At 43.9% G+C, this 24111-nt stretch overlaps 4 protein-coding genes across 4 annotated transcripts; 2 read left to right on the forward strand and 2 right to left on the reverse strand.

Annotated features, from left to right (window-relative positions):
* Nucleotides 1-235: 235 nt before the first annotated feature.
* LOC117592752 (complement C1r-A subcomponent-like) lies at nt 236-8254 on the forward strand. Its single transcript, XM_034288642.1, has 13 exons — nt 236-723; nt 1024-1237; nt 1321-1504; nt 1743-1877; nt 1953-2158; nt 2475-2622; nt 2812-2930; nt 5938-6016; nt 6105-6239; nt 6374-6448; nt 6555-6760; nt 7163-7380; nt 7787-8254. Exons 1-13 carry the CDS (start codon nt 698-700, stop codon nt 8154-8156), a joined length of 2115 nt encoding a protein of 704 aa, XP_034144533.1. The 5' UTR covers nt 236-697; the 3' UTR covers nt 8157-8254.
* An 891-nt stretch (nt 8255-9145) lies between these two features.
* On the forward strand, nt 9146-12351 carry tapbpl (TAP binding protein like). Its single transcript, XM_010884987.5, has 10 exons — nt 9146-9273; nt 9427-9489; nt 9626-9838; nt 9981-10262; nt 10466-10666; nt 10883-11050; nt 11184-11281; nt 11531-11756; nt 11983-12050; nt 12230-12351. Exons 2-9 carry the CDS (start codon nt 9444-9446, stop codon nt 12048-12050), a joined length of 1302 nt encoding a protein of 433 aa, XP_010883289.1. The 5' UTR covers nt 9146-9273; nt 9427-9443; the 3' UTR covers nt 12230-12351.
* An 86-nt stretch (nt 12352-12437) lies between these two features.
* On the reverse strand, nt 12438-18812 carry zgc:92912 (R-SNARE_VAMP2 domain-containing protein). The gene is made up of 5 exons (XM_010884988.4): nt 18081-18812; nt 16637-16787; nt 15316-15474; nt 14667-14718; nt 12438-14434 (listed from the first exon to the last, which is right to left on the reverse strand). Coding segments are annotated over exons 1-5 (381 nt in total). The 5' UTR covers nt 18083-18812; the 3' UTR covers nt 12438-14417.
* A 643-nt stretch (nt 18813-19455) lies between these two features.
* On the reverse strand, nt 19456-22165 carry mrpl51 (mitochondrial ribosomal protein L51). Its single transcript, NM_001304115.1, has 4 exons — nt 22005-22165; nt 21625-21713; nt 21200-21307; nt 19456-19880 (listed from the first exon to the last, which is right to left on the reverse strand). The coding sequence occupies exons 2-4, from the start codon at nt 21704-21706 to the stop codon at nt 19684-19686; spliced, it is 387 nt and encodes a 128-aa protein (NP_001291044.1). The 5' UTR covers nt 21707-21713; nt 22005-22165; the 3' UTR covers nt 19456-19683.
* Nucleotides 22166-24111: the final 1946 nt, after the last annotated feature.

A 24111-nucleotide genomic window follows, 5' to 3' on the forward strand; every position in this document is an offset into this window, starting at 1 on the left:
CATAAGAATTGAGCAATTGCTAGCAAGACTGAAGATGAACTTTACATTGCCAAAGCTATTTCATTTCATGATGTGCTCTGATGTAATAAATGCCAATGTTTGACACAATGCCTTCATCAGGGTTTTGTCAGTCATGTCCCATAACTACACATTGTTAATAGTCTGTCGTGAATTTCACATTAATGGTCAATATTACAGCACCACTAACAGTACATCCTACCCGCAGAAATGTGTCCTGAACCCAGATGAGCATGGAGTTTGTCCCTGTGTGAAAACAAAACAAACATGGCAAACATCATTTACGGGAAGACCAGTGAAAACACAACACTTCTCTCCCCCTCTTTCTCTCCTCCCTCCCTGTATTTTACAAGAATCTAAACAAAAAATCAGATCAGGTTGAAAACTAAGTAAACATTGGTCTAGGAATGGGTAAATCATCTTTTAACTCACCCACCACTCATACTATTTCTTTATCTCTGTTGTACCCTTTCCCTCTCTCTCCCTTGCCTTCTTTTTTGTCTCTTTCAGCCAAGTTAAACAGAGCAGGTTTTAACATGACTTTTAGACTCATAGTCCAGCCCAATACATCTCCATTGGAGCATACAAACTGCAGGGAATTCAGGGCTTCTGTATGTGAGAAATAGCAACACACAAGCAACAATAACAACAGAACCATTTATTAACCACGACCCTCAACATGAACTGGACCCCTCCATTCATTTGGTGAGTATGTCTGGTTATGTTTTACTTGAACCTAGTAACTACATGTAGGTGAACCTGAATAGTTTCAGTGAGTCAGTTGTCAATTTAGTTTTGCGTTGATGCTTCATCTAGAACAACGATAACAACATGATTCCTATGTTATCATGTGACTGGTTTTGTTCTGCTCAATGAGCACAGATTAGAAATCTCTCCTCTGCATCAACCATAGGCAAATGTTTCCATATGCTGTGTTTTCCCTGTGATGCCACAAACGCAGAGACACACCAGCGCCTATCTCAACCCTCTCTGTGTCTGCTCCAGGCTGCTGTGTTTGTCTGTCTGTGAGTGTTGGCGGGTGACTCGCTCCTTGCCAGCCCTACATGGACAAGTAGAGTCTCCCAATTTCCCCCAGCCGTACCAAGCGAGCTTGTCCCAGCAGTGGGACATCAGTGTACCTGAAGGCTACCAGGTCCAACTCAGCTTCACCCACCTGGACATCGAGCCGTCGGCCAACTGCTACTACGACTCACTCACGGTCAGCATAGTTCACACAGATGAGTCAAGGATTCCAGGAACCTAACTCCCAGTCTTCTCAGTGGTTGCTTGTCTGTGTTTTAGGTTCTGTATAACCAAAAGGTCCTGGGAAAGTTCTGTGGTCAGGAGAATTCTGCTGATGGACATCACCCTGGCAACCAGCCACTTCTGTCTCCGAGCAACAGTCTTACCCTGGTCTTCCAGACAGATGACATGAATCCCGAGCAACACCAGCACCTTGGCTTCTCCATCCACTATCAAGCCAAAGGTAGTGTAGCCCAGCACAGTATCCAATGACATGCTCATAACATTTCTTACACTAAACCATTCAACGCTGTTATATCAAAAACCCTAGACAAGTCTTAGGGAAGGCACCCTTGCAGAGTACCCAGAGTAGCCGTGCTTCCAATTCCCGATTTTGCAACTCTGTCTCTTTAATAACTGCCACGTGAGGTTACAGGAAAGGCTTGTCATGCTAACCTCACTCCATTCTCTTCTCTTTCCAGACATAGATGAGTGTTCAGCGCTAGACACTAAGGATGGTCCAGTCTGCTCCCAGTTATGCCACAACACCCTCGGCTCATACATATGCTCGTGTCACCATGGCTACGAGCTCCGCCCTGACCAGCGCACCTGTGTCTGTAAGTACACCTCCTGTGTGTGTGTTAGTATTGTAGACCTGTTCCTCATAAGGAGTTGTCTTTCCCTCTGACCAGTGTCCTGTGGTGGGGGTATATTTAATGAGCCAGAGGGTACGCTGTCCAGCCCGGGGTACCCCGCCCCATCGCCCCATGGTCTCGCCTGTCAGTATGTCATCTCTTTGGAGCTCGGATTCATCGTCACCCTCAACTTCACTGACAGCTTCCATATAGAGAGTATTGACACCCAGAATGGACCTAGCTGCCTCTACCACTGGCTACAGGTGACTGTGCCTGACACCTGTTTTTGTGTTTAATGTCCTCGCACGTGCGTACAGAACATTAATGAATAATGAAATAAGTGTGTGTTTTCATGCATATGTATGTCACCATGTGTACATGTGTTTAGGACACTGTATTCTATCTCAGCTGCACAGCTCAATCAGTGTAGACCACGTATCACAGAAGACTTGTGTTATACCTCAAATTACATTTGTAGGCACATTTCCTGACATTTCATCTCCGTCAGAATTGATCAGTACATCTTCTTTGATGTAGAATGCAGCCTTAATTGTTGGTTCTCTCCTTTGCCTCACTTAGATGTCCATCCCAGAAAAGGAGCCCCAGAAGTTGTGTGGGGGACAAAGTCCGGGACTGGTGCCCATTAACTCCAACACTGTCCAGCTTGACTACCACACCGACTGGGACGGTCTCAGCCAGGGCTGGAGCCTGCACTACACCACTCAGAGTGAGAGAGGGTTTGGGGAAAAGGGAGGGGCAGGAGAGCTGGCGGGGAAGACAAAGCAATGAAGGTAGCATGAAATGATGTGCAGATGCAAACGGGTGGGGTCACAACAGGCTTTAAGGTAAAAACCACAGGAAGTACAGCCGAGAATAAAAAAGCAGTTGTCTAATATGGCAGATGTGTTGTTCATAGGAGTCCAGTGTGCATCTCCCATGTCTGTTACAAAGGGAAGAGTCACTCCAAACTTTTCCCAGTACTTCTACAGAGACTACATCCAAGTCCGCTGTGACGATGGCTACAAACTAATGATGGTGAGATTAAACAAGACACTGCATCTAACACTGTCTCTTACCTCATGTTGTAAAGTTACAAGGGGTTCTTTCCATGACATTGCTTTGCTGTGTCTCTCTCTGTGTCTCTGTTTCTTTCGTTCTCACCCCTGTCTCTCTTCCCCCTCGCTCTGTCTCCCCCCCTTCTCTCTTTCTTTCTCCTTCCCTCTGTCTCTTTCCCCTCTCTCTGTCTCTCTCATTCTCCCCCTCTCTCTGTCTTTGTCCTGTGTCTCTGCCTCTCTTTCCCCATGTCTTTGTTTCTTTTTCCCGGTGTCTCTCTATTCCCCCTGTCTCTCTATTCCCCCCTGTCTCTCTTTTCCCCCCTGTCTCTCTTTTCCCCCCTGTCTCTCTTTCCCCCTGTCTCTCTATTCCCCCCTGTCTCTCTTTTCCCCCCTGTCTCTCTTTTCCCCCCTGTCTCTCTTTCCCCCTGTCTCTCTTTCCCCCTGTCTCTCTTTCCCCCTGTCTCTCTTTCCCCCTGTCTCTCTTTCCCCCTGTCTCTCTATTCCCCCCTGTCTCTCTTTTCCCCCCTGTCTCTCTTTTCCCCCCTGTCTCTCTATTCCCCCTGTCTCTCTTTCCCCCTGTCTCTCTATTCCCCCCTGTCTCTCTATTCCCCCCTGTCTCTCTTTTCCCCCCTGTCTCTCTATTCCCCCCTGTCTCTCTTTTCCCCCCTGTCTCTCTTTTCCCCCCTGTCTCTCTATTCCCCCTGTCTCTCTTTCCCCCTGTCTCTCTATTCCCCCCTGTCTCTCTATTCCCCCCTGTCTCTCTTTTCCCCCCTGTCTCTCTTTTCCCCCCTGTCTCTCTATTCCCCCCTGTCTCTCTATTCCCCCCTGTCTCTCTATTCCCCCCTGACTCTCTTTTCCCCCCTGTCTCTCTATTCCCCCTGTCTCTCTATTCCCCCTGTCTCTCTTTCCCCCTGTCTCTCTATTCCCCCTTGTGTCTCTATTTCCCCCGTCTCTATTTCCCCCTGTCTCTCTATTCCCCCCTGTCTCTCTATTCCCCCTGTCTCTCTATTCCCCCCTGTCTCTCTTTCCCCCTGTCTCTCTATTCCCCCTTGTGTCTCTATTTCCCCCGTCTCTATTTCCCCCTGTCTCTCTATTCCCCCCTGTCTCTCTATTCCCCCTGTCTCTCTATTCCCCCCTGTCTCTCTATTCCCCCCTGTCTCTCTTTTCCCCCCTGTCTCTCTTTCCCCCTGTCTCTCTATTCCCCCCTGTCTCTCTTTTCCCCCCTGTCTCTCTTTCCCCCTGTCTCTCTTTCCCCCTGTCTCTCTTTCCCCCTGTCTCTCTATTCCCCCCTGTCTCTCTTTCCCCCTGTCTCTCTTTCCCCCTGTCTCTATTCCCCCCTGTCTCTCTTTTCCCCCCTGTCTCTCTTTTCCCCCTGTCTCTCTTTTCCCCCTGTCTCTCTATTCCCCCCTGTCTCTCTTTCCCCCTGTCTCTCTCTTTCCCCCTGTCTCTCTATTCCCCCCTGTCTCTCTTTTCCCCCTGTCTCTCTTTCCCCCCTGTCTCTCTATTCCCCCTGTCTCTCTTTCCCCCTGTCTCTCTTTCCCCCTGTCTCTCTTTCCCCCTGTCTCTATTCCCCCCTGTCTCTCTTTTCCCCCCTGTCTCTCTATTCCCCCCTGTCTCTCTATTCCCCCCTGTCTCTCTTTCCCCCTGTCTCTCTATTCCCCCCTGTCTCTCTATTCCCCCCTGACTCTCTTTTCCCCCCTGTCTCTCTTTTCCCCCCTGTCTCTCTATTCCCCCTGTCTCTCTTTCCCCCTGTCTCTCTATTCCCCCCTGTGTCTCTATTTCCCCCTGTCTCTCTTTCCCCCTGTCTCTATTCCCCCCTGTCTCTATTCCCCCCTGTCTCTCTTTTCCCCCCTGTCTCTCTATTCCCCCCTGTCTCTCTATTCCCCCCTGTCTCTCTTTCCCCCTGTCTCTCTATTCCCCCCTGTCTCTCTATTCCCCCCTGACTCTCTTTTCCCCCCTGTCTCTCTTTCCCCCTGTCTCTCTATTCCCCCCTGTGTCTCTATTTCCCCCTGTCTCTCTTTCCCCCTGTCTCTCTATTCCCCCCTGTCTCTCTATTCCCCCCTGTCTCTCTCTTTCCCCCTGTCTCTCTATTCCCCCCTGTCTCTCTATTCCCCCCTGTCTCTCTCTTTCCCCCTGTCTCTCTATTCCCCCCTGTCTCTCTATTCCCCCCTGTCTCTCTCTTTCCCCCTGTCTCTCTATTCCCCCCTGTCTCTCTATTCCCCCCTGTCTCTCTATTCCCCCTGTCTCTCTTTCCCCCTGTCTCTCTATTCCCCCCTGTCTCTCTATTCCCCCTGTCTCTCTATTCCCCCTGTCTCTCTATTCCCCCTGTCTCTCTATATCCCCTGTCTCTCTATTCCCCCTGTCTCTCTATTCCCCCTGTCTCTCTATTCCCCCTTGTCTCTCTCTATTCCCCCCTGTCTCTGGTTCACTTTCCCCCTTTTTCCTTTCTTTCATTTTCTCCCTTTCAATTCAAATAAATTCAACTTTATTTGGATGACATAACAATGTACATATAGCCAAAGCATATCAGGAGATAAATTGTGAATACAGATTACAGTTAACATAATTAAAGCAACAATAATCAGTAAAAATTGTCAATAAAAAATAAGCCAAGAAAAAAATTATAAAATTGATAATAATAAATAACTGTTTGCATAAGACAGGTTTGTGAGACACTGTCCTATATTTAGTGACAGGATGCAACATAATGTGCTGCCAATAAAGAGCTATCTATCTCCTCCACCAAAAGGAAAGGTATCTTATTTTAGTTCCTGATAATAATGAAAGCTTGAATTTTCAAATTTTGGGACATGACTCTCTCTAATTGGTTAAGTTTTATATATTTTATCTGGAAATAACAAATGTCTCTCATTCTCCCTGTTTTTCTCTGTCATTCGGTTCTTTCTATCTCATTCACACCCTCTCATTCTCTATCTGGACCTCTCCTTTTCTTTCCTTCTCTTTCTCTGTGTGTGTCTCACTCTCAGGATGGCAAAGAGATCAAGAGCTATGCCTCTATGTGTCAGAACAATGGACAGTGGCACCTCTCCCTCCCTGAGTGCCACAGTGAGTGACAGACCAGCACACTCCCATTACATCCAAGTACCATGTGAATGTGCATCTTTCAGGTTTTATCTCTCTTTCCTCTTTGCAGTAATTGACTGTGGGGAACCAGAACCTTTGCTGAATGGACAGATTACACCCCTATCTGGCTCTCAGAACCAGTACAAGTCCAGTATTCAGTACCAGTGCAATACGCCATTCTACTCTCTCCTTGGAGAATCAACTAGTGAGCTGTTTAACTATTTTTCAACAATCATCAACTGTGTATTATTTTAAAGGGGTCTTTATTGCTTTTTTGAGACAAACAGTTTTCATTATTTTCCTCATATGTCTGTCTGTCTGTCTGCCTGTGTTCTTTAGGGCGTTACACATGTGCAAAAGATAGAATGTGGAGAGACGACCTTGGTATCTCTGTCTTTCCTTCATGTATTCCAGGTAATGCATTAACTTCAAACAAACTGTCTTGTATTTTTTTTTTTTTTACCATATCCCAGTAAAGTGTCGCCTCACTACTTTATCCCCCATGCCCTTCGATACCCAGTCTGTGGCAAGCCCACGGTGTCCATCTCCGGCATTCGTAGGATAATGGGGGGAGACCGAGCCCCTGCAAATAGCATCCCGTGGCAGGTGATGCTGAATGTGGATGGAGGCAGAGGAGGGGCCATGGTGATCGGCGACCGCTGGATCATGACTGCAGCGCATAACTTGGTGAAAGAGGGCAAACCGGCTGAAAAGGATAAAGTTCGGGTAGGTAGACTGTGATACATACCAATCAACTAATTGCACACTGGAGAAGAAAAGTATTTTCTGCTCGTGTTTTAAAGGTGCAATGTGCAACGCTCCAATGTCAGGATTAACAACCGGCTAAGGGGTAGTTTACATTATGAGAGAGAGAATAAAATGCTAGATTGACTTATATTACGTTTGCGTAATAATTTTCAAGACGTACCCTCAAGACGTATTTTCAGGACGTAGCATGTTCAAAGACGTACCTTGTAATGTAAACAAGCCCTAATATTTCAGTATTTTGGTCGAGCTACAACACAGGTTGACATTCATTTATATAGGTTTGTAGATTCATTCTGTGAGTAAATTCAAATGGGAAAGTTCACTTCTTTGGTTGACGATCACTTTGTTTTTGTTTGAAAGGTTTTTGTGGGAGACGTTGATGCAGTAAAACTATCAAAATCCCCTCATCTTGGTGTCGCCTCTCTACACCCACACCCAGAGTACAATAACCAAAACTTTGCCAACTACAATCATGACATTGCCTTGATAAAACTCCAACAACCAGTCACATTCCACGCTGCCATTATGCCATTGTGTCTGCCACCAGAGGACGCTGTATACACCAGCCATCAGACTGGGTGAGTCTTGTTTACTTGGATTAAAAATGATTTTATTATCTTTAGCCGGTTTGTTGTATTATATTATGATCTTTAATTTGATTTGGTATATTATATAATGATCTTTAATCTGATTTATTTCATTATATTATGATCTTTAATCTGATTTGTAAAATGTTATCATGATCTTTAATCTGATTTGTTATATTCTTTTTTGAAAAAGAACATGCCAAAAGGAAGTTCCTTTTCAAAGGCAAATTCACCTACATTTTATAATTAGTTCATTTTTCATTGCTCCTTGAATTTCATTGGAAATTCAATTTAACCTAAAAACTAGCAAACTGCACAACCACTCCTTTGCAGTCCAAAAAACTAATGAATTTAAGTCTTCTGAAACTTGACCCTCCATTACCCTCTCCCTTTCCAGTATTGTGTCAGGCTTTGGCATCAAAGAGGATGACATGATTGCCAATGAGCTCAGGTATATACGCTTACCTGTGGTGGACCAGAATATATGTGAAACATCTATAAATGAAGCAAAAAAAGGACAAAAAGAAAACATCCCTTTTCTGACAGACAACATGTTCTGTGTTGGGGTACCTGAGGGTGGCAAGGACTCCTGTCAGGGCGACAGTGGAGGTGCGTACGCCTTGAAGAACGCCAGAGATGGCAGTTTTTGGGCTGCAGGTATTGTCAGTTGGGGTGTGGGTTGTGGAATGAGGGGTCGATATGGGGTGTACACCCGCGTGGCTAAATACATTGACTGGATCAACAAAACAATGGAGGAGAATAAGTAAAGTCCACACTTAAGAGATTAAGCAAACAAGAACAACTTGAATGAAAAATGCTTTTGTATGATTCTGAATCCAAATAAAGCCCTAACTTAAAAACTCTGGTTTTATTGTGTGTGTTTTGTGTGTGTGTGTGTGTTTGCGTGTATTCATAACGGAAGACAAGACTTTTAGACAGAGATGAGCAAAGGTTTTCGTGTAACCTATGTCATTGACCTACTTTACAAACATTTTCTTTTTAATTCCTTTACATGAATATAGAGTCATACAGGCCCGGGGCTAGAACAAACATGTTGGACCAGCATTTGATTGCCATGGGCGGGCAATGTGGTGTAGTAACTTCAGCACAAAGGATGGAAAGCAAATATTTTTAGCATGCATGGCTTACTGGGGCTATATAATAGCAAAATACTGTCAATCAAATTATAAAGCTTTGAATAACTGCAGTACACATTCTTTGTAGCTTGTGATCACATCGCTAGTAAAGCACATCTTCGATCTCATTTGCAGATTAAGGGAAGTGAGTATTACAGAAAAATGACACCAGACCCCCCGGGTCTGCAGTAATTTTTGGGACCATCTTGATGGCTCTGAAAATACTGAAAGTGTCTCTTAGCAACCAAAGACGGTTGAGGTTAGTGCTCTGTGATTGGAGGAGATGCGGAAGGTGAATAAAAAATACTATCTAACGCTTTTGTAAAAGTGTTATGCACCGGGTACAACATGATTTCGGTGATTTTTTTTTTAAACCCTGACTCCCGGGTTGACCCGTTCTGGCAATCGGCTCAAAACAAGTAACATAACCAGTGGCGGAATGAGTATGATTGTGTCTCGCTGTAATTGCTTTTGCTAAAAAAGCGTTGTATGTTTTTCTAATTTAAACTATCCAGACATTTGCATAATTGGTTTTATAACATTTGTAGCTGATTAATCATCGATTTGGAAGGATCTTTCTCCCTCCCGTCATTCGCCCGATGATGTGTGGGGCAATGAATAGAGCTCCCTCATTGACTTCAGTTTCGTCCGGCGCTTTTGTAGATTCATCTATGAGCGACCTGAGCCGAATAAACAACGCTAGAAAAATGGCATCTAAAACATGATATTTGACAGAACAATTAATGTGGTAAATGTTTAAATATTGTGTCATACAAATCATATTTTACGTGTACATTTAATGGTCTTTTTTTAAACTGTATTTGTCTCTTTCACTTAAAACTAAAAGTGAAAGTAACGTGTATTTTAAACATGCTACGTTTTGTTTGTACATAAATGCCAGCAATTACTACTTGAAAGATGCTTCACATTCTGCTGTTTGGATATCTTATTACTTGCGTTTCTGGTAAGAGAGCATTTGTTTTTTACACTGAAACCATTTTTCTGTACATGCGATGAGAGTGTGTCTGGACATTATCACCTAAAGTTCACATTCCAGCTCCAGCTTATGCTACGATTTTTGGCCTCAATTTCTTTTTAAGGCCAGGGAGGAGCGGACGTGGTGCTGTCCTGTTCTCTGGTGGAGGAGGACAGCGGGATGGGGAGAATTGGCAGTGGGGCTCTCTTCAGTCGCACCCCGGCTACTCTGGTCCTCAGAGACCTGGCCGTGACCCCTGACCTTTCACCTGATACTCTGACCCCCTTCAGCCCTCCAGACGTCCCTGATCCCAACAACATCATTTTGGAAGCTAAAGGTTGGTTCATGATCAGGTTCTCTCCTACACTTTGGAACTACTATCTGGTAAAGTGGCTTAATTGAATGACCCAGGTTCTCTTAACCTATATCCTTCTATAGCCTTCTCACTCCCCCTCCTCTGTCTACCTTTATCCTTGTAGTTACATCTCCTGAGATCCCAGAGGCAGGTCAGCTGCTTCACGCTGACTGTAACGACCAGGAGGTGAACTGTGAGATCAGCCAGTACTACCCCCGTGAGGCCAAGCAGGGCTCCACAGAACCAGCCTATTTTATTGTCTCCTTGCAGATTGAGGGGGGCGGGCTCAGTCTCACATTGGTCCTACAGACACAGTCAGTCGGTATGGACCAATCGGATCATCCAGTCCTCATGCAGAGCAAACTGGAGCTCCCCCTCAGCCAATCAGGAACTTTGCTGACTGAGGGTGAGACAAGGCAGTTATTGTCATGTTTCTCATAAAATGACTGGTGTAGATGTTTTTTTTTATTCTAACGATGCATCACACGTTGACTGTCACATTTATTACCCCCCCCCCCCACACTATATAACTCTTTTATCGTTAACTTTCTTGACCTTGCTCCTTTTCTGTACATAATTCACTCTTCATTTCTCTTTGTTCTCCTCTAGTGGTGTTCGTGGTGTTCTCTGGCTCGCAGTCACAGTCTGCTCCGTTAGGGGGCGTGGCCCTCTTGGACTGTGGATTCAGGCAGCAGGCTCGAACCCCCAGGCAGGAGGTGGGGCTTGAGTGGCGACTACAGCACAGAGGACATGGGAGGAAGGTTCTTGAGATGAGGGCGGGCCAGAAAGAGTTGGAGACCGGTCCAGAAGGTGAGTGGTAAAAGGCATTAAACCAGTAGGCGGTCGATAAGTTGGGTCTACTTACCATCATAACGTCATTAGAACCGCCTTGGTCAACGTGTAAAATATGCATCACACAGAGATGGAAAATGCATTGCTAAGGCCAAGAGGTTCCCTGAAATATTACAATGCACATTCCATTTCATGCATTATCCTAACAGTCTCTGGTGTGTCTTCCTCCTCCAGTACATGTGGAGAGGGATGGTTCCAGTGTGGATGCCTCACAGCTACTGGGACAGGGCAACGCGTCTCTGACTCTGGCCAGCCTGAAGGTGTCTGACCAGGGGACCTACATATGTACTGTCAGCGCTGGTCTGTTCCAGGCCCAGCAGGTGGTTCAGCTACATGTCATACGTGAGTCTCTCCATGACCACTTGACCGCCGTGTCTCGTTACATTTGACGTTAGGTGCCTGTTTAATGTGAGATGGTGTGTAACCAATGCGTATCTAACTAGAATGTAAACTCTCAACCTCTGTCTGTTTCCAGAACCTCCCCAGGTTTCCTTCTCTGAGGAGAATCTGGTATTGCGGGACAAGCTGAAGCTGAGCTGCCACTGCAAGAACTACTACCCTCTGGACGTCCAGGTCAGTGTCTGTGGTGAGGTCAATGTCTGGTGTCAGGTCAGTGTCCAGGTCGATGTCTGGTGTCAGGTTTGTGTCTCACACAAGTAATTTTACTTCTTAAGACAGGAGAAGGCCACTAGCAGGCCAACCTACAGCACTACTTACTACTTACTTAATTCCATGCTATTTTATATTTTAATATGAAAAAGTACAGACATTATTCTAAATCACGGATATTCTCATGACATGGTCCTCTCTTGCTTTCTTCAGATAGAGTGGTTGTCCCTGTCCCCTTCAGACACAGAGCCTATTGTCCTATCGGACCAGGTGTCCCTTTCCAGCCATCGGCAGCACAGTGACGGGACCTTTTCCCTCTCCTCCCAACTCACCCTGCACTCCTCCATCTTCCCGGCTGGAACCACTGTCACCTGTAGGGTGACACACACTGCCCTGGACACACCTCTCTCCCTCAGCCTGACTGTAGAGGCTCCTCCAGGTATGCTGCTACCATGTTCTGGATCAGCTCAGGACAGGATATCAGGGTCATGGTCGTTAAGGGTGACCGGACAGCTATTTACAACAGGATTCACTGTTCTTATCCCTACAGTTTTCAGATAATGCCCCTTATGGAAACATTTGGTTTAATTCCTACTGACTCCCAAGTCATCCTGACCAGAAGATTCATTGTGTTTATTCACATTTACCGTTCTCTGTGTTTACAGATTCCTATTGGATGGTCCTGGGTTTTATGGTGGTAACTATTCTGTTCTTCTATCAAGTAATGAAATAAGTAAGTGCCCCCTAACCCTCCACTCCATCTCTGGGGACTTGCTTGTGTTGTTTGTAGTAAGATTTCTATTTGTTTTGTAGTAAGCACATTTCTGTCCAACCAGACTACATTATTTAATTCTTAATTTAAAAAATGTTTTGTCGGCAACATAATTGACTGACTTAACATTTTTCTTTCAGGGTTGCAGAGGTGTGGTTTTAGAAGCTGTTGAAAACATTATAAAAAGGGTTTCTTTAATGTGAATTACATGTGTAACATAAACAGTGGTGCAATTCTTAAATAAATATACTTTTTTTGTGTTCATAGTGCCATGGTTTTTCTCAGAATGTGAATACATGGTTCAGGCTAATTTTCACTTCTATGATGAAGGGGCAGGCAGGCACACAGTAAAGTTGATGATTTTCTTTATTGGCATCAGCAAAAGTGATAAGCATGCGTTTAAAGAATTCTCATGATCCAGTTGCCTCTCTTCCAGTATCATGATGAATAATTTCCTTACCTAATAATATTATTGCACAATATCATTAGATTATTTATTTAATCACTATTTTCATTCATAAATGCAATTTACACTTAGCTATTTTTCATATTTTTACAATGTGTCAAACAGTCCCTCTGTATCAACCACTGAGAGGAAATAGAATATCCAACACTGAAATAAAATATAAACAAACTAAAAAACACATTTTCAGGAACAATAGTCTGGTAAAGGTTAAGTATGGTACTACTTGTGTGCTGCTGTATTATGCCTTTTCTTCTGTCGTCCCAATATTACTGTAGCATCAGCCACTGTTCTTTACTCAAGTGTTAGTTCTTTTTGAAAGCAAGTGAACAACAGCAATTTGGCAATCCCTTGATCTTCAGTGCATTGCATACGCATGAGTTATTATTAACAGGTCCGAGATACAGTAGCCTATACACAGGTCTGAAAACCACTAACAAAATAAAATAAATGTACAATCGGCAGTTCGTTTCAGAAATGGCAGATATATAGGTCACGCAAACAGGCAAAACTATGAACACTGTCTGTCGTGCAGGTCAGGCAATACACAAACACGTCAATTGGGCCTGTGTGGGAAACTGTGTTTCTTGGTTGGTTTGTTGGCCAGAGAGGGGCTATTCTGGGGGACATTTGGTTACGGCCGCATATATTGAACCATTCATCCCAAACCCTGTACACTCTCTACTAGAACGTACAGGAGTGTCTGAACACAACCATAACACAGTGACCCTGATCAAGACCCAGTTAAAACAATGGCCTTTTCAGTTTACTATGCAGTGTTATCACACTGTGTCAAGAGTTACTGAAAGAATACTCTGTGGGTAGAGATTGTCTGCTTGTGTCTGTCTGTCTGTCTATGGCAATCTAGCTAATTTTCTTCTTGTTTGTTCGACCGCCTGATTTGTGATACAAGAATAAAGATATACTAAAAGTTACTTTCCCAAAAGTCATTTCTGCCTTTTCCAGTATTCTTCACACCTTTTCTTTTTCTCACTCTGTCCCTCTTTTCACAAAACTCCACAACGAGTGAGAGAAAGTGAAAGAAAAGGAAAAGACAGGAATACCAGTGAAGGCCTAGCCCGGGATAAACTAATCCTGGAAAAAGAAAAGGAAAAGACAGCAAAACCAGTGAAGGCCTTGCCCGGGATAATCTAATCCTGGAAAAAGCTACTGACTACATTGATTTGGATCACAAGTACACACACACACACACAGACACGCACGCACGCACAACAAAATGATCATCATCGTAACCATGATCTGGTGTTAGTAGTAGTAACACGACAGCAGGTAGGAGGTAGGGGGCTGGGTTGGTAGGTACTGGATGTCAGTATCCATTTACAAATCTGGGACAGAAAGGTAACAGGAACAAACTTAAGTCGTATCTTGGATCAAAATAACATATTCACTGTTGCTGTCTGTCCTTGCACTCTCTCTGTCCATCTCCCTGCACCGTCTCTACCTTCTTCCTGCTTCCTCTCGCTTTCTTTTCCTAGACTAGGCTCCCGTCATCTTTGTCACGAGGGCTTTCTCACCGGCCCATCCGTCCGCTCAATTTCTCCTTTCCTTACTGCACGTTCAATAATGTATGAGATGCAGAGGCAGAAGAGAGTGAGTGAGACAGAACGCCAAAACAGAAGAGGAAAGACGGAGCACAAACGGTGAGGGCTGGAAGACAAAGGGAACAGGGAGCAGACATCTACACACTACTGTCACGTTTAAGTGCTAGATGGTTTGATGGAAGACTTGGTGTGGAGAGAGAGAGGGAGGACAAGGGGGAGGAGTGGAGGTTGGATGTGTTGTCGATTTTCTTTTTCCCTCTCCTGTTTTGCTCTCATGTTGGTGTCCTGCAACGCTGGGATGACTCAGTAGAAGAAGTACACTACGAGAAAGAGAAAATGGTTCGGTTAAATCAATCAAATTGAAGTCAGCCTAAATCAACAGGTCAGGAGATTTATGAGTTCCTAAATCCCAAACTGAATCGTGTGAAATAGATAATTCAGTGAGCTACATCCAACCATGTTCTTTCTTGTGGATGACGGGTGACAGACATTAAACTGGATCAACCACTGACTCGACTAAATGTGGTAACAGGAGTGAATAATGGTACTTACAGAAAAGAACTCCGACCACGAGGACCCCAATGATTCCCATGATGATCATCATCTACGAGAAACGAGAGACAGATTATTAGGGTCTCCTGCTCTCATCATGATTAAACATTAGTTTTTTGTGAAGGGGTGAAGTTGCACTGGATTGCTCCTAATGACACACACACACACACACCCACCAACCCGGTACCACAATGACGAACTGACAATGACAAACTGCTAGCTAAACAACAGACTAAGAGCTTTACTGTTCTGCCATTCTTAGGAGCATTGCTCTGCTCGCCCACAGGCACTAATTAAAGGATTAGTCAGAAGGAAATTGGAAGACAACATTCCCAGGACAGACGCTGAGTGTCTGCCTCAGCACCCCACACCTCCATGGATCGGTTGGTTGGTCATGCATGTTTCTAGCATGGCAGCACAAACACAGCTGTGGCTTGGCATGATACCCCATGGGAAATATGTAGTATATTCAATACATACCTACAGTACATATAAACTTGAATATATCAGAGAATAATGTGATACATGTGAAAAGTTTATCGTTACACCATATTTCCATAACCTTCTTCTGAACGTTACATTTACGTTGCTTTAGATTAAAGTGTCTGCTAACGTTAATGACAGTGGAATAATTGATTGCTGCCATTACCTTTGCGTTCTTCCACCAGTATTTGCTCTTGAGTTTGGCTGCACAGCTCTCAAACTGGGAGGCCCCTGCCTGGAGAGCATCCGCTCTGTTATCCAGCTCCGACAGCTTCTGGTCCCTGTCCAGAACCTTGTCCACATTAACCCGCATGATATCCACCACCTGCAGATGAAAGGGCGGTACAAAGTGGATGGGGGGGACAAGAAGTTGAGAAAAGACATGACTGTTTTTTGAACTAGACTGACGCTTGCATTATAGAAAACCCCATCACACAATTGAATTTTGAACCATTAGCAAAGTAATCCATAACTTACAAATAGATTGATCAAGATCAGGCCCATGCTGCTTTATACATGTTCTAACAAGACAGAACTACCCATCTTTACAAAGCATTCTGAACTGTACTTCAAGTTGAGCACCTTTCTTTTCTCAGGCCATAGAAAGTGCTGTCAGTATAACAATGAAAAGTAGAAAAATGTATACGCTCACTTCTGGTATTGTCTGTGGATAAGACCAAATTACATAAATATGATGTTAATAGCTAACTCTTTCAATTTCCAATAGAGTTATAACAATAATATAATTTTTAAAACATTATCACATGCAGCCATGTTTGTATGCAAGCCAAATGAGTTCACCTGGTAATTCTATTTTCCAAATCCTATTACTACATATCTTAGTGCTTCATTCATTATGTATACACCACTAACTCAGAGCACTACAAAGTCATGTTGTCGGGTTGGTTAAAAAGGATGAGCATCCCAGAAAGCCGCACTCTGACGAAATGAAACAGGAAAAAAATGACAGAGATGAAAAATGAGTAGGAGACCATGATACCTAATGTTTCCAAACAATCAAAGAGGCACAAAAAACAATATCTCTGTCCTTTCCAGACAGATATTAGATCTATCATTAACATATCCATCATTAACAATCTTCTACGCAGTAACTCATTGAGCGCCTTTCATTACTGAACATTCTTTTCTGCTGCCCTAATTCCCATCCCTTATTCACTGATTTGTACCGGTGAAAAGCCAGATGGAGCACACTAGGTGGTGCTGTTGCTTACACCAAGCAGACTGAACGAGATCACAGAGGAGGGAGCAACTGGGGATGCAGTCCAGTTCTGCCCTGTAGGCCTGGCCTAGTGTTGAACGGTCATGCTAGCTGTCGCACATGGTGACGTCCATTCCAGAGGGAGAAGCTAGCTTCTTGTTCTAGTCTGCCGTGTTAAACTCCACGGTGTGTCCTGAGAGGTCCCGGCAGGAGCAGATTAGGAAAGCACAGAGCAGGTTGGTGCTGCAGATGTGGGCCACTAGCTCACCTCCTCTACTTGGGCCTGTGTCTGTTGTAGCCTGCGGTTACTGGAGGTGTTGGGAGGGGGGGCTGGAGGCCCTCCGCCTGGGGCTCCATCTGCTCCTGGGGCTCCTGGAGCTCCGGGAGGTCCAGCTGGGGGAGCAGCATCAGGGGCAGACCTAGGAGGAGAGAGGGGTATGAGAGGACGGAGATGAGAAGGCATATGGGAAAGAGAGACAGGCAAAGGGGGATAAGTAGTAAGTAAAGGGGAAAGATAAACCCATCAAGAGATAGGAAACAGGAGAGGACGAGAAGAGGATGTTGCAAAGGAGAGCATATTTTATGTTTCAGTTATTAAGAAGTTGTGCACATTCAAGATGAAACTAATGGATTTCCAAAGTATTGTTATTAAATCCTTCTTAAAAAATATGCCTTGATCAATGATAAGAGAGATTGTGAGATCCTAAAGAGATGGACAAATTGCATGAGGAAAGGAGATGGGAAAGAGGAGATGAGAGGTAAATGAGGGATTGGAAGCACCAAAGGTAATAAGAAAGAAAAGGATAAGAGGAACAGCCAATAGATACGTTGGGAGAATGAAGAAGAGCAACTGAAGGGAGATGAGGAAGGGTTAGAGGAGGGGGATGAACAGAGAGGGGATATGAAAAGAAGTTTAAAAGATGGCAGATAACAAAAAAGTGTCTCAACAAAACAGTTTTTCAAAAATGGGAAGGAGAGGAGTGGAGGAGGAGTTAGGGACGGTGAAGGGAGGATGAGGAATGAGGGGGGAACGTTCCTACAAACACTATGCATTCCAATTAGTCCTGACTCACACTATTGAACTAAGCCAAATATACAGCACAGGCAGCCATTCCATCCACTGCCTGGACAATATGAAATGTTAAACATTGTGTCATCATGTGAAAAAGCCATGAAATTGTTTTGCTGGTGCAGGACAGACTCCTCCCTGATGTTGTGTATAATAACCTTACTGTATTATCTACAGTAGCAGGAAACCAAAGACAAACATACTGCTCAGTTTCCAAACCAGCTCAGACCAATCAATTCACATTGACATGGATTTTCTAACACTTTACAGACATTTTAACCTGAAGTCCAAATAAGCATAATGTGATTGAAAACCAATGGCATTGAGGCCCCAAACTTTCTAAGTTAATTGGTAATTAAAACTATTTAAGGAATTAAGCAAAAGGAATTTTCGTTAAAGCACAGATGGAGAATGAGAGTAATAAACGTCGGTAGACCCGATCCATTATTCAGAGATGCTGTGACTGAAAATGACTTGCGTAAGCAAAATACATCAAGCTAGAACAAATGAATTGTAGAAAAGCAAAGAAAAAGAAAAACAGCATGCAAATACTGACATACTACAATTAATAATTTATTTATGAAAATATATGGATATAAAACACGAAAATAATAAAAACAGGAAAACCCGCATTGATACTCACATCTTCTATGCAGCTGCTTGGAACTGACTCAGTCAGTGAGCAGTGAGGGGGGAGAGGGGTAGCGAAAGAGAGAGAGAGAGATTGAGAGAGAGAGGGAGAGAGAGACGACTGGGGGAAGGGTCTGAAGTAAGATGGGGGGGGGAAATTACATAAATAAATGGGAAAAAATATCGTCTGTCGTCCAAAGATGTCCAGAACCTCAGAGACTCGACTGATTAAAGTGATGCGATGATAAAAGAATGCAGAGACCGGTGCAGAAATCTCAAAGGGATGCTTTCGCACTGCAAGTCATCCCCAAAGTACCGCAATAACCAGACACACGTCGGATGATAATTCACTCGAAGGCGGCGGGACCAGATATTGAAAGTGAATTGGGATGATGTACAGATTCGCAATTTTAAAGGAAAAATAATGTTCGTTCCATAAGATAAATCCAAAGAAGCTAAGCGAACTGTCTTTTTATGTAGGATAACTAAGTCCGGATATATTCAAAGATTCAGAAATTCGAAATGTTTTTTGGTTTATTTGTAGTTCTCTTTCTAAAGCGAAACACGACAAAATTAGGCAGGCGAATTTCCCTACGAAATTTGACCGTGATCTAATTTCAGAATTATCAAACCCCACCGTGATTCCCCCTCTCCGGGTGAGAGTGGGAGAAGCGTATCGGTGTGTGGGGGTTTATGGGATAGTGCGGTATAGTTTCGGTGATGTGTGTGCGTGTGATTGCACTATACTGCAATAATGCGTCGCTCCCCTTCCCCTCTCCAGTTGGACTCATAACGATGGTGCGGTACCTCCTCCCCCAGCCCCCTCTCTCTCCTCACTTTGCAGTACTGCAGATTTCTCTGTGTCGGATAGGGCGGCAGGACGACACTGCGGTACATCGCTTGGTACAGAATGTTGACTCGACTACCTCCCCCTCGACCCCCCCACACACCATTCTCACACCTTCTGGATTTTCTGCTAGGACGACTGGGCTTCTCAACAGCCCCTAGATATATACTACCCCGGTTTTGTTTATAATAGTTATTGTCCCAATGTTTGATTTATTCCCGTTTTTCCATGACCCACTCCGTTATTCCTCTTTAGTAGATAAATACAAAGGGAAGCAGTGCTTAGAGTTGCACAACATTGAGGTGTGGTACCAAACAATATAGCATTGTTTGCACTACTCAGAAAAGGTGCAAGCCAGACCGTGGGAAAATGTTCATACATGTGTTCCAAAACGACAGGGCTTAGTAATAGCTCCTATCTGGTCTTAATGCTTATTTAATGCTGTTTTGAGACCGACCAAGTGTATTCACATGCATCAATAATTGAGACAACTACCCATGCCAAGGTCATATACCAATGCAATTACACAAACTCAAGTTTTCCAACCTTCTGTTTATTTTCATGTCACACAGGGCAGGGAACAGCCAAATGAGCTCCAAATTAAACAGACAATAGAGAATCAGACCTTTGAGTACATTTCCACTTCTAGGATTTGAGAAAATTGGTCCCTAACTGAAATGGTCAAAAAAGAAAATAAATATCAGGGCTACAACTCTGAGGAGGGTTAGGGTTTTCTCAACCGTATGCGAGTCCGTCGGAGTTGGTCACATCAGCGGTGTTTCCCGTAGCGGTTAAATCGTCGGTAGAGAAAGCGTATCCTCTTCTCCATGTTGTGTCTATCCTCCGTCATCATCCTGTCTCCCACCATCTTTTTCTTCCTTATCAGACGCTGCAGCTCATTGCCACGGAAACCCTTCAGCCAGATCGGCCCTACGATCATGTCCTTAGGATGGGCTTTGAAGTCCCCTAGGAGACACAAGTTAGATGTAAGTTGAACAGCGCCATGGTCTTGAAATGGGCCAAAATCCCATAGCGACTGAAAAAGCACTTGCGGATCAGCAATTTGGTTGAAATGGTCCCCATAAATATAGCAGTAGTTGTGGACAGCATTATGTGAATAACTCCCCTTATTTCTTTACTGATATTTAACCAGGCAGGTAAGCTAAAAACACCTTATTTATGGCAACAACCTGCAAGCAATTAGGGTTAACAGTCTAACTCAGGGACTGAACAACAGCAATTTTCCTCTGGTTGATTTAGAGATTAGAACCTGCAAACTTACTGACCCAAATCTCTTGACCGCGGTTTACCCTGCCGCCCCAGCGTTGTGGAATGGTTTTACTGCGGTTTACCCTGCCACCCTTGTGGTGTGGAATGGTTTGACCGCGGTTTACCCTGCTGCCCCAGTGGTGTGAAATGGTTTGACTGCGGTTTACCCTGCCCGCCCCAGTGGTGTGGAATGGTTTGACCGCGGTTTACCCTGCCCTCCCCAGTGGTGTGGAATGGTTTGACCGCGGTTTACCCTGCCGCCCTAGCGGGGTGGAATGGTTTTACTGCGGTTTACCTTGCCGCCCTAGTGGTGTGGAATAGTTTGACCGCGGTTTACCCTGCCGCCCCAGTGGTGTGGAATGGTTTGACTGCGGTTTACCCTGCCCGCCCCAGTGGTGTGGAATGGTTTGACCGCGGTTTACCCTGCCCTCCCCAGTGGTGTGGAATGGTTTGACCGCGGTTTACCCTGCCGCCCCAGTGGTGTGGAATGGTTTGACCGCGGTTTACCCTGCCCTCCCCAGTGGTGTGGAATGGTTTGACCGCGGTTTACCCTGCCGCCCCAGTGGTGTGGAATGGTTTGACCGCGGTTTACCCTGCCCTCCCCAGTGGTGTGGAATGGTTTGACCGCGGTTTACCCTACCGCCCCAGTGGTGTGGAATGGTTTGACCGCGGTTTACCCTGCCGCCCCAGTGGTGTGGAATGGTTTGACCGTGGTTTACCCTGCCGCCCCAGTGGTGTGGAACGGTTTGACCATGGTTTACCCTGCCCACCCCAGCGGTGTGGAATGGTTTGACCGCGGTTTCTTATATTACATACTTATCAGCTGGTAATTGCTAAACAAAACCCCATTCTTTGCTAAGTGCCTAACATATTTTGACAATATAACATTTGCAATGTTGGCTAATGGATTTCTGAATAGCTTGTTTTTGGGTGGTGTATTTGAAACTACCATTCAGGTACAGAAGCAATCAACCTGGAAAATTAACAATAATTTGAACTGATAACTTATCACTCACCTAAAATTCCTACGTTGTCATAAACCCCAAACATGCTCCTCTTCTCAGTCCACCTGTCCACTACTTTTGGCTTAGGAATTGCATGCATACGAACTTGACAGCACACACCTGAAACATACATACTTGATCACGTAAGTCAGGCTACTTCTAGTGATACATGGCAGGAACGACTATTTGAAACTGCTTAGATAGCTATATATGACAGTTATGTGGCTACATACATATGTTATGTGGCTACAAAACAGATGTTCTTTGTGAACAACGCATCAAATTCCCAGGGCCTCGTTGGCCACATGGGAAAGAGGATGTGCACTTATAGGGCTATAGATTAGATTAAACTTTATAGATTCAACAACAACACTAAAAACAATGACAGCACTGAAAAACACTGCTCGCTGCTGAATTATCCTGTATTATACACCTACCCGTGCTAATCTGTCTTGTTGTTAGTAGTGTGGAGTGACACAGAGACACCCCGGCCCTCAGCCACCCTCTCAACAGAGACATGGAACTCCTGAAACATAGAGGACAATCTTAATGACATAAAGTTGAATAGTTAACGTTGGCAAGCTAAGTAAATCTTACTTAGCTTGCTTGGCAGGGAACATGAACAAAGACAAAACGAACACATGCGCGTCAGATCGCCTTGTCAATAGTGTAATACTTTCGTATTAATGTGCAAAACAACACAGGTAGCTAGTTGGCGTAAGATAAAATGCGATTCTTATCTTAGCCTTTGCTGCAATTTGACCTAAGGCAAGCTAGCCTAACCCGCTAGCGTAGCAATCAAACAATGACATTTCACCTGCAGCACTGCACGTCTTTATCACCTATTCAACTTGTATTCGACTAATCAATATGATCATAAAGACACAAAAATAAGACTAATATTAGTTCTTAAATCTTTGTGTGTCATGCTTATTATCTATGGGCGCATCCATTTTAGTTGTACACCCAGGATGCAACGCGCGTTTACCGTAATGCCCAATATTCGATCAGGCTACCTAACTGTTACGTAGATTTTGTCCACTAGGGGGTATACATTAATAACAATATCAATATCCAAAATTTAGGAAAAACAGCGGCATTAGTTTTGCAGTTGTAATTTTTTAGCTAACTTGTAAAAAAATATTTGCTAATTAGTAATTAGTTTTGTAGTTGTAAAAAAGATTTGCATGCTTGTAATTTGTATTTTTGCAAACGTGTAATTATTTCTGTAGTTGTAAAACATTTTTGGGCGTTTGGTGTCGACTTGACGTTCCCTTTCGATGGTGACATTCATGCTAGAGAAGTGTGCTCTTGAGTGGGACAACATTCCAATGTAATCAACATCCTGATTAACTCAAGGAGATCTTGTGGTGCAGGATGGTGGTCACATGGTGGTCAATGGTGGCCCAGATGCTGACAATCTTTTTTTATCCGTGCCCCTACCTACACTACAAATAATATCTGTCTTATCATGTATATTTAACTTGTTTTCAGGTTAAAAAATCTTAACAAGCTAGAATATACCGCTTGTTTTTAGAAAATATGCCTTGAATATCATGTCATTTGTCTTGTTCCATTGACAGATAATTTCCCTTATTTCAAGCAAATATCTCCTCAGAAATAGTTAAATTGTATTGTTCTATTGGCATTATATATATGTTTTGCAGTGTATCTGTGTGTCTGTGACCAACCGATGTACAGTACCAGTCTTAGGTTTGGACAGATCTACTAATTCAAGGGTATTTTTATTTATTTTTACAATTGTAGAAGTGGAAGAGTGAAGACATCCAACTATGAAATAACACAAATGGAATCAAAAGAGTGTTAAACAAATCAGAGTACATTTATATTTTTGATTGTTCAATGTAGCCGCTCTTTGCCTTGATGATGCCTTTGGACACTCTTGGCATTCTCTCAAGCAGTTTCATCTGGCTGTCACCTGGATTCCTTATCCACTTGAAGGAGTTCCCACTAATTCTTAGCACGTGTTGGCTTCTGTTTCTTCACTATGTGGTCCATACTCATCTCAAATTATCTCAACTGGGTTGAGGTTGGGTGATTGTGGAGGCACTATCACTCTTGGAACCTGGAAGTCTGTTTTGGGTCATTATCCTGTTGAAAAACAAATGATAGTACCAATAAGCGGAAATCAGATGGGATGCAGTATAACGTCAGAATGCTGTGGTAGCCATGATGGTTGAGTGTGCCTTGAATTCTAAATGAATCACTGACAGTGTCACTAGCACAGCAACCCCACAGCAACCCCACAGCAGCCCCACAGCAACCCCACAGCAACCCCACACCAACCCCACACCATCACCCCTCCTCCATGCTTCACAGTATCAACCACACATGCAGAGAATATTCTTTCACCCACTCTGTATTTCACAAAGACAGTGATTGGAACCAAAAATCTCAAATTACTGATTTCCACTCGTCTAATGTCACTTCTTATTGGTATCCATCAGTGGTGGTTTCTTTGCTGAAATTTGAACAAAGCCTGATTCACAGTCTTTTCTGAACCGTTGATGTTGAGATGTGACTATTACATTTATTTGAGCTGCAATCTGAGGTGCAGTTAATTGCTGATTTCATACTCTAATGAGAGACAGTTTTATCATATCGCTTGAGAAAAGCGTTGCTAGGATCACAGTACATTTGGATTTTGAATGTGCATGCTAGAAGAAAATGTGGATGTACATGCTAGCGGCCTACACGTATACATTGTCATAATGCACAATTGGAATTATAAATGCATAGATCAGGGGCCATTTTTTATTATTATTATCTTTTTATATGATATCTTTTTTATATATGTATATATATATTTACAGTTCCGGAAAAAAATTAAGAGACCACTGGACTTTTTTCTTTCCTTTCCAAAAAGAAATAAAATAAAGGTTTTGAGTGAGGAACAGAAGCGT

Source organism: Esox lucius, chromosome 20 (genome assembly GCF_011004845.1).
Source record: "Esox lucius isolate fEsoLuc1 chromosome 20, fEsoLuc1.pri, whole genome shotgun sequence".
NCBI classification, from domain to species: Eukaryota; Metazoa; Chordata; class Actinopteri; order Esociformes; family Esocidae; genus Esox; species Esox lucius.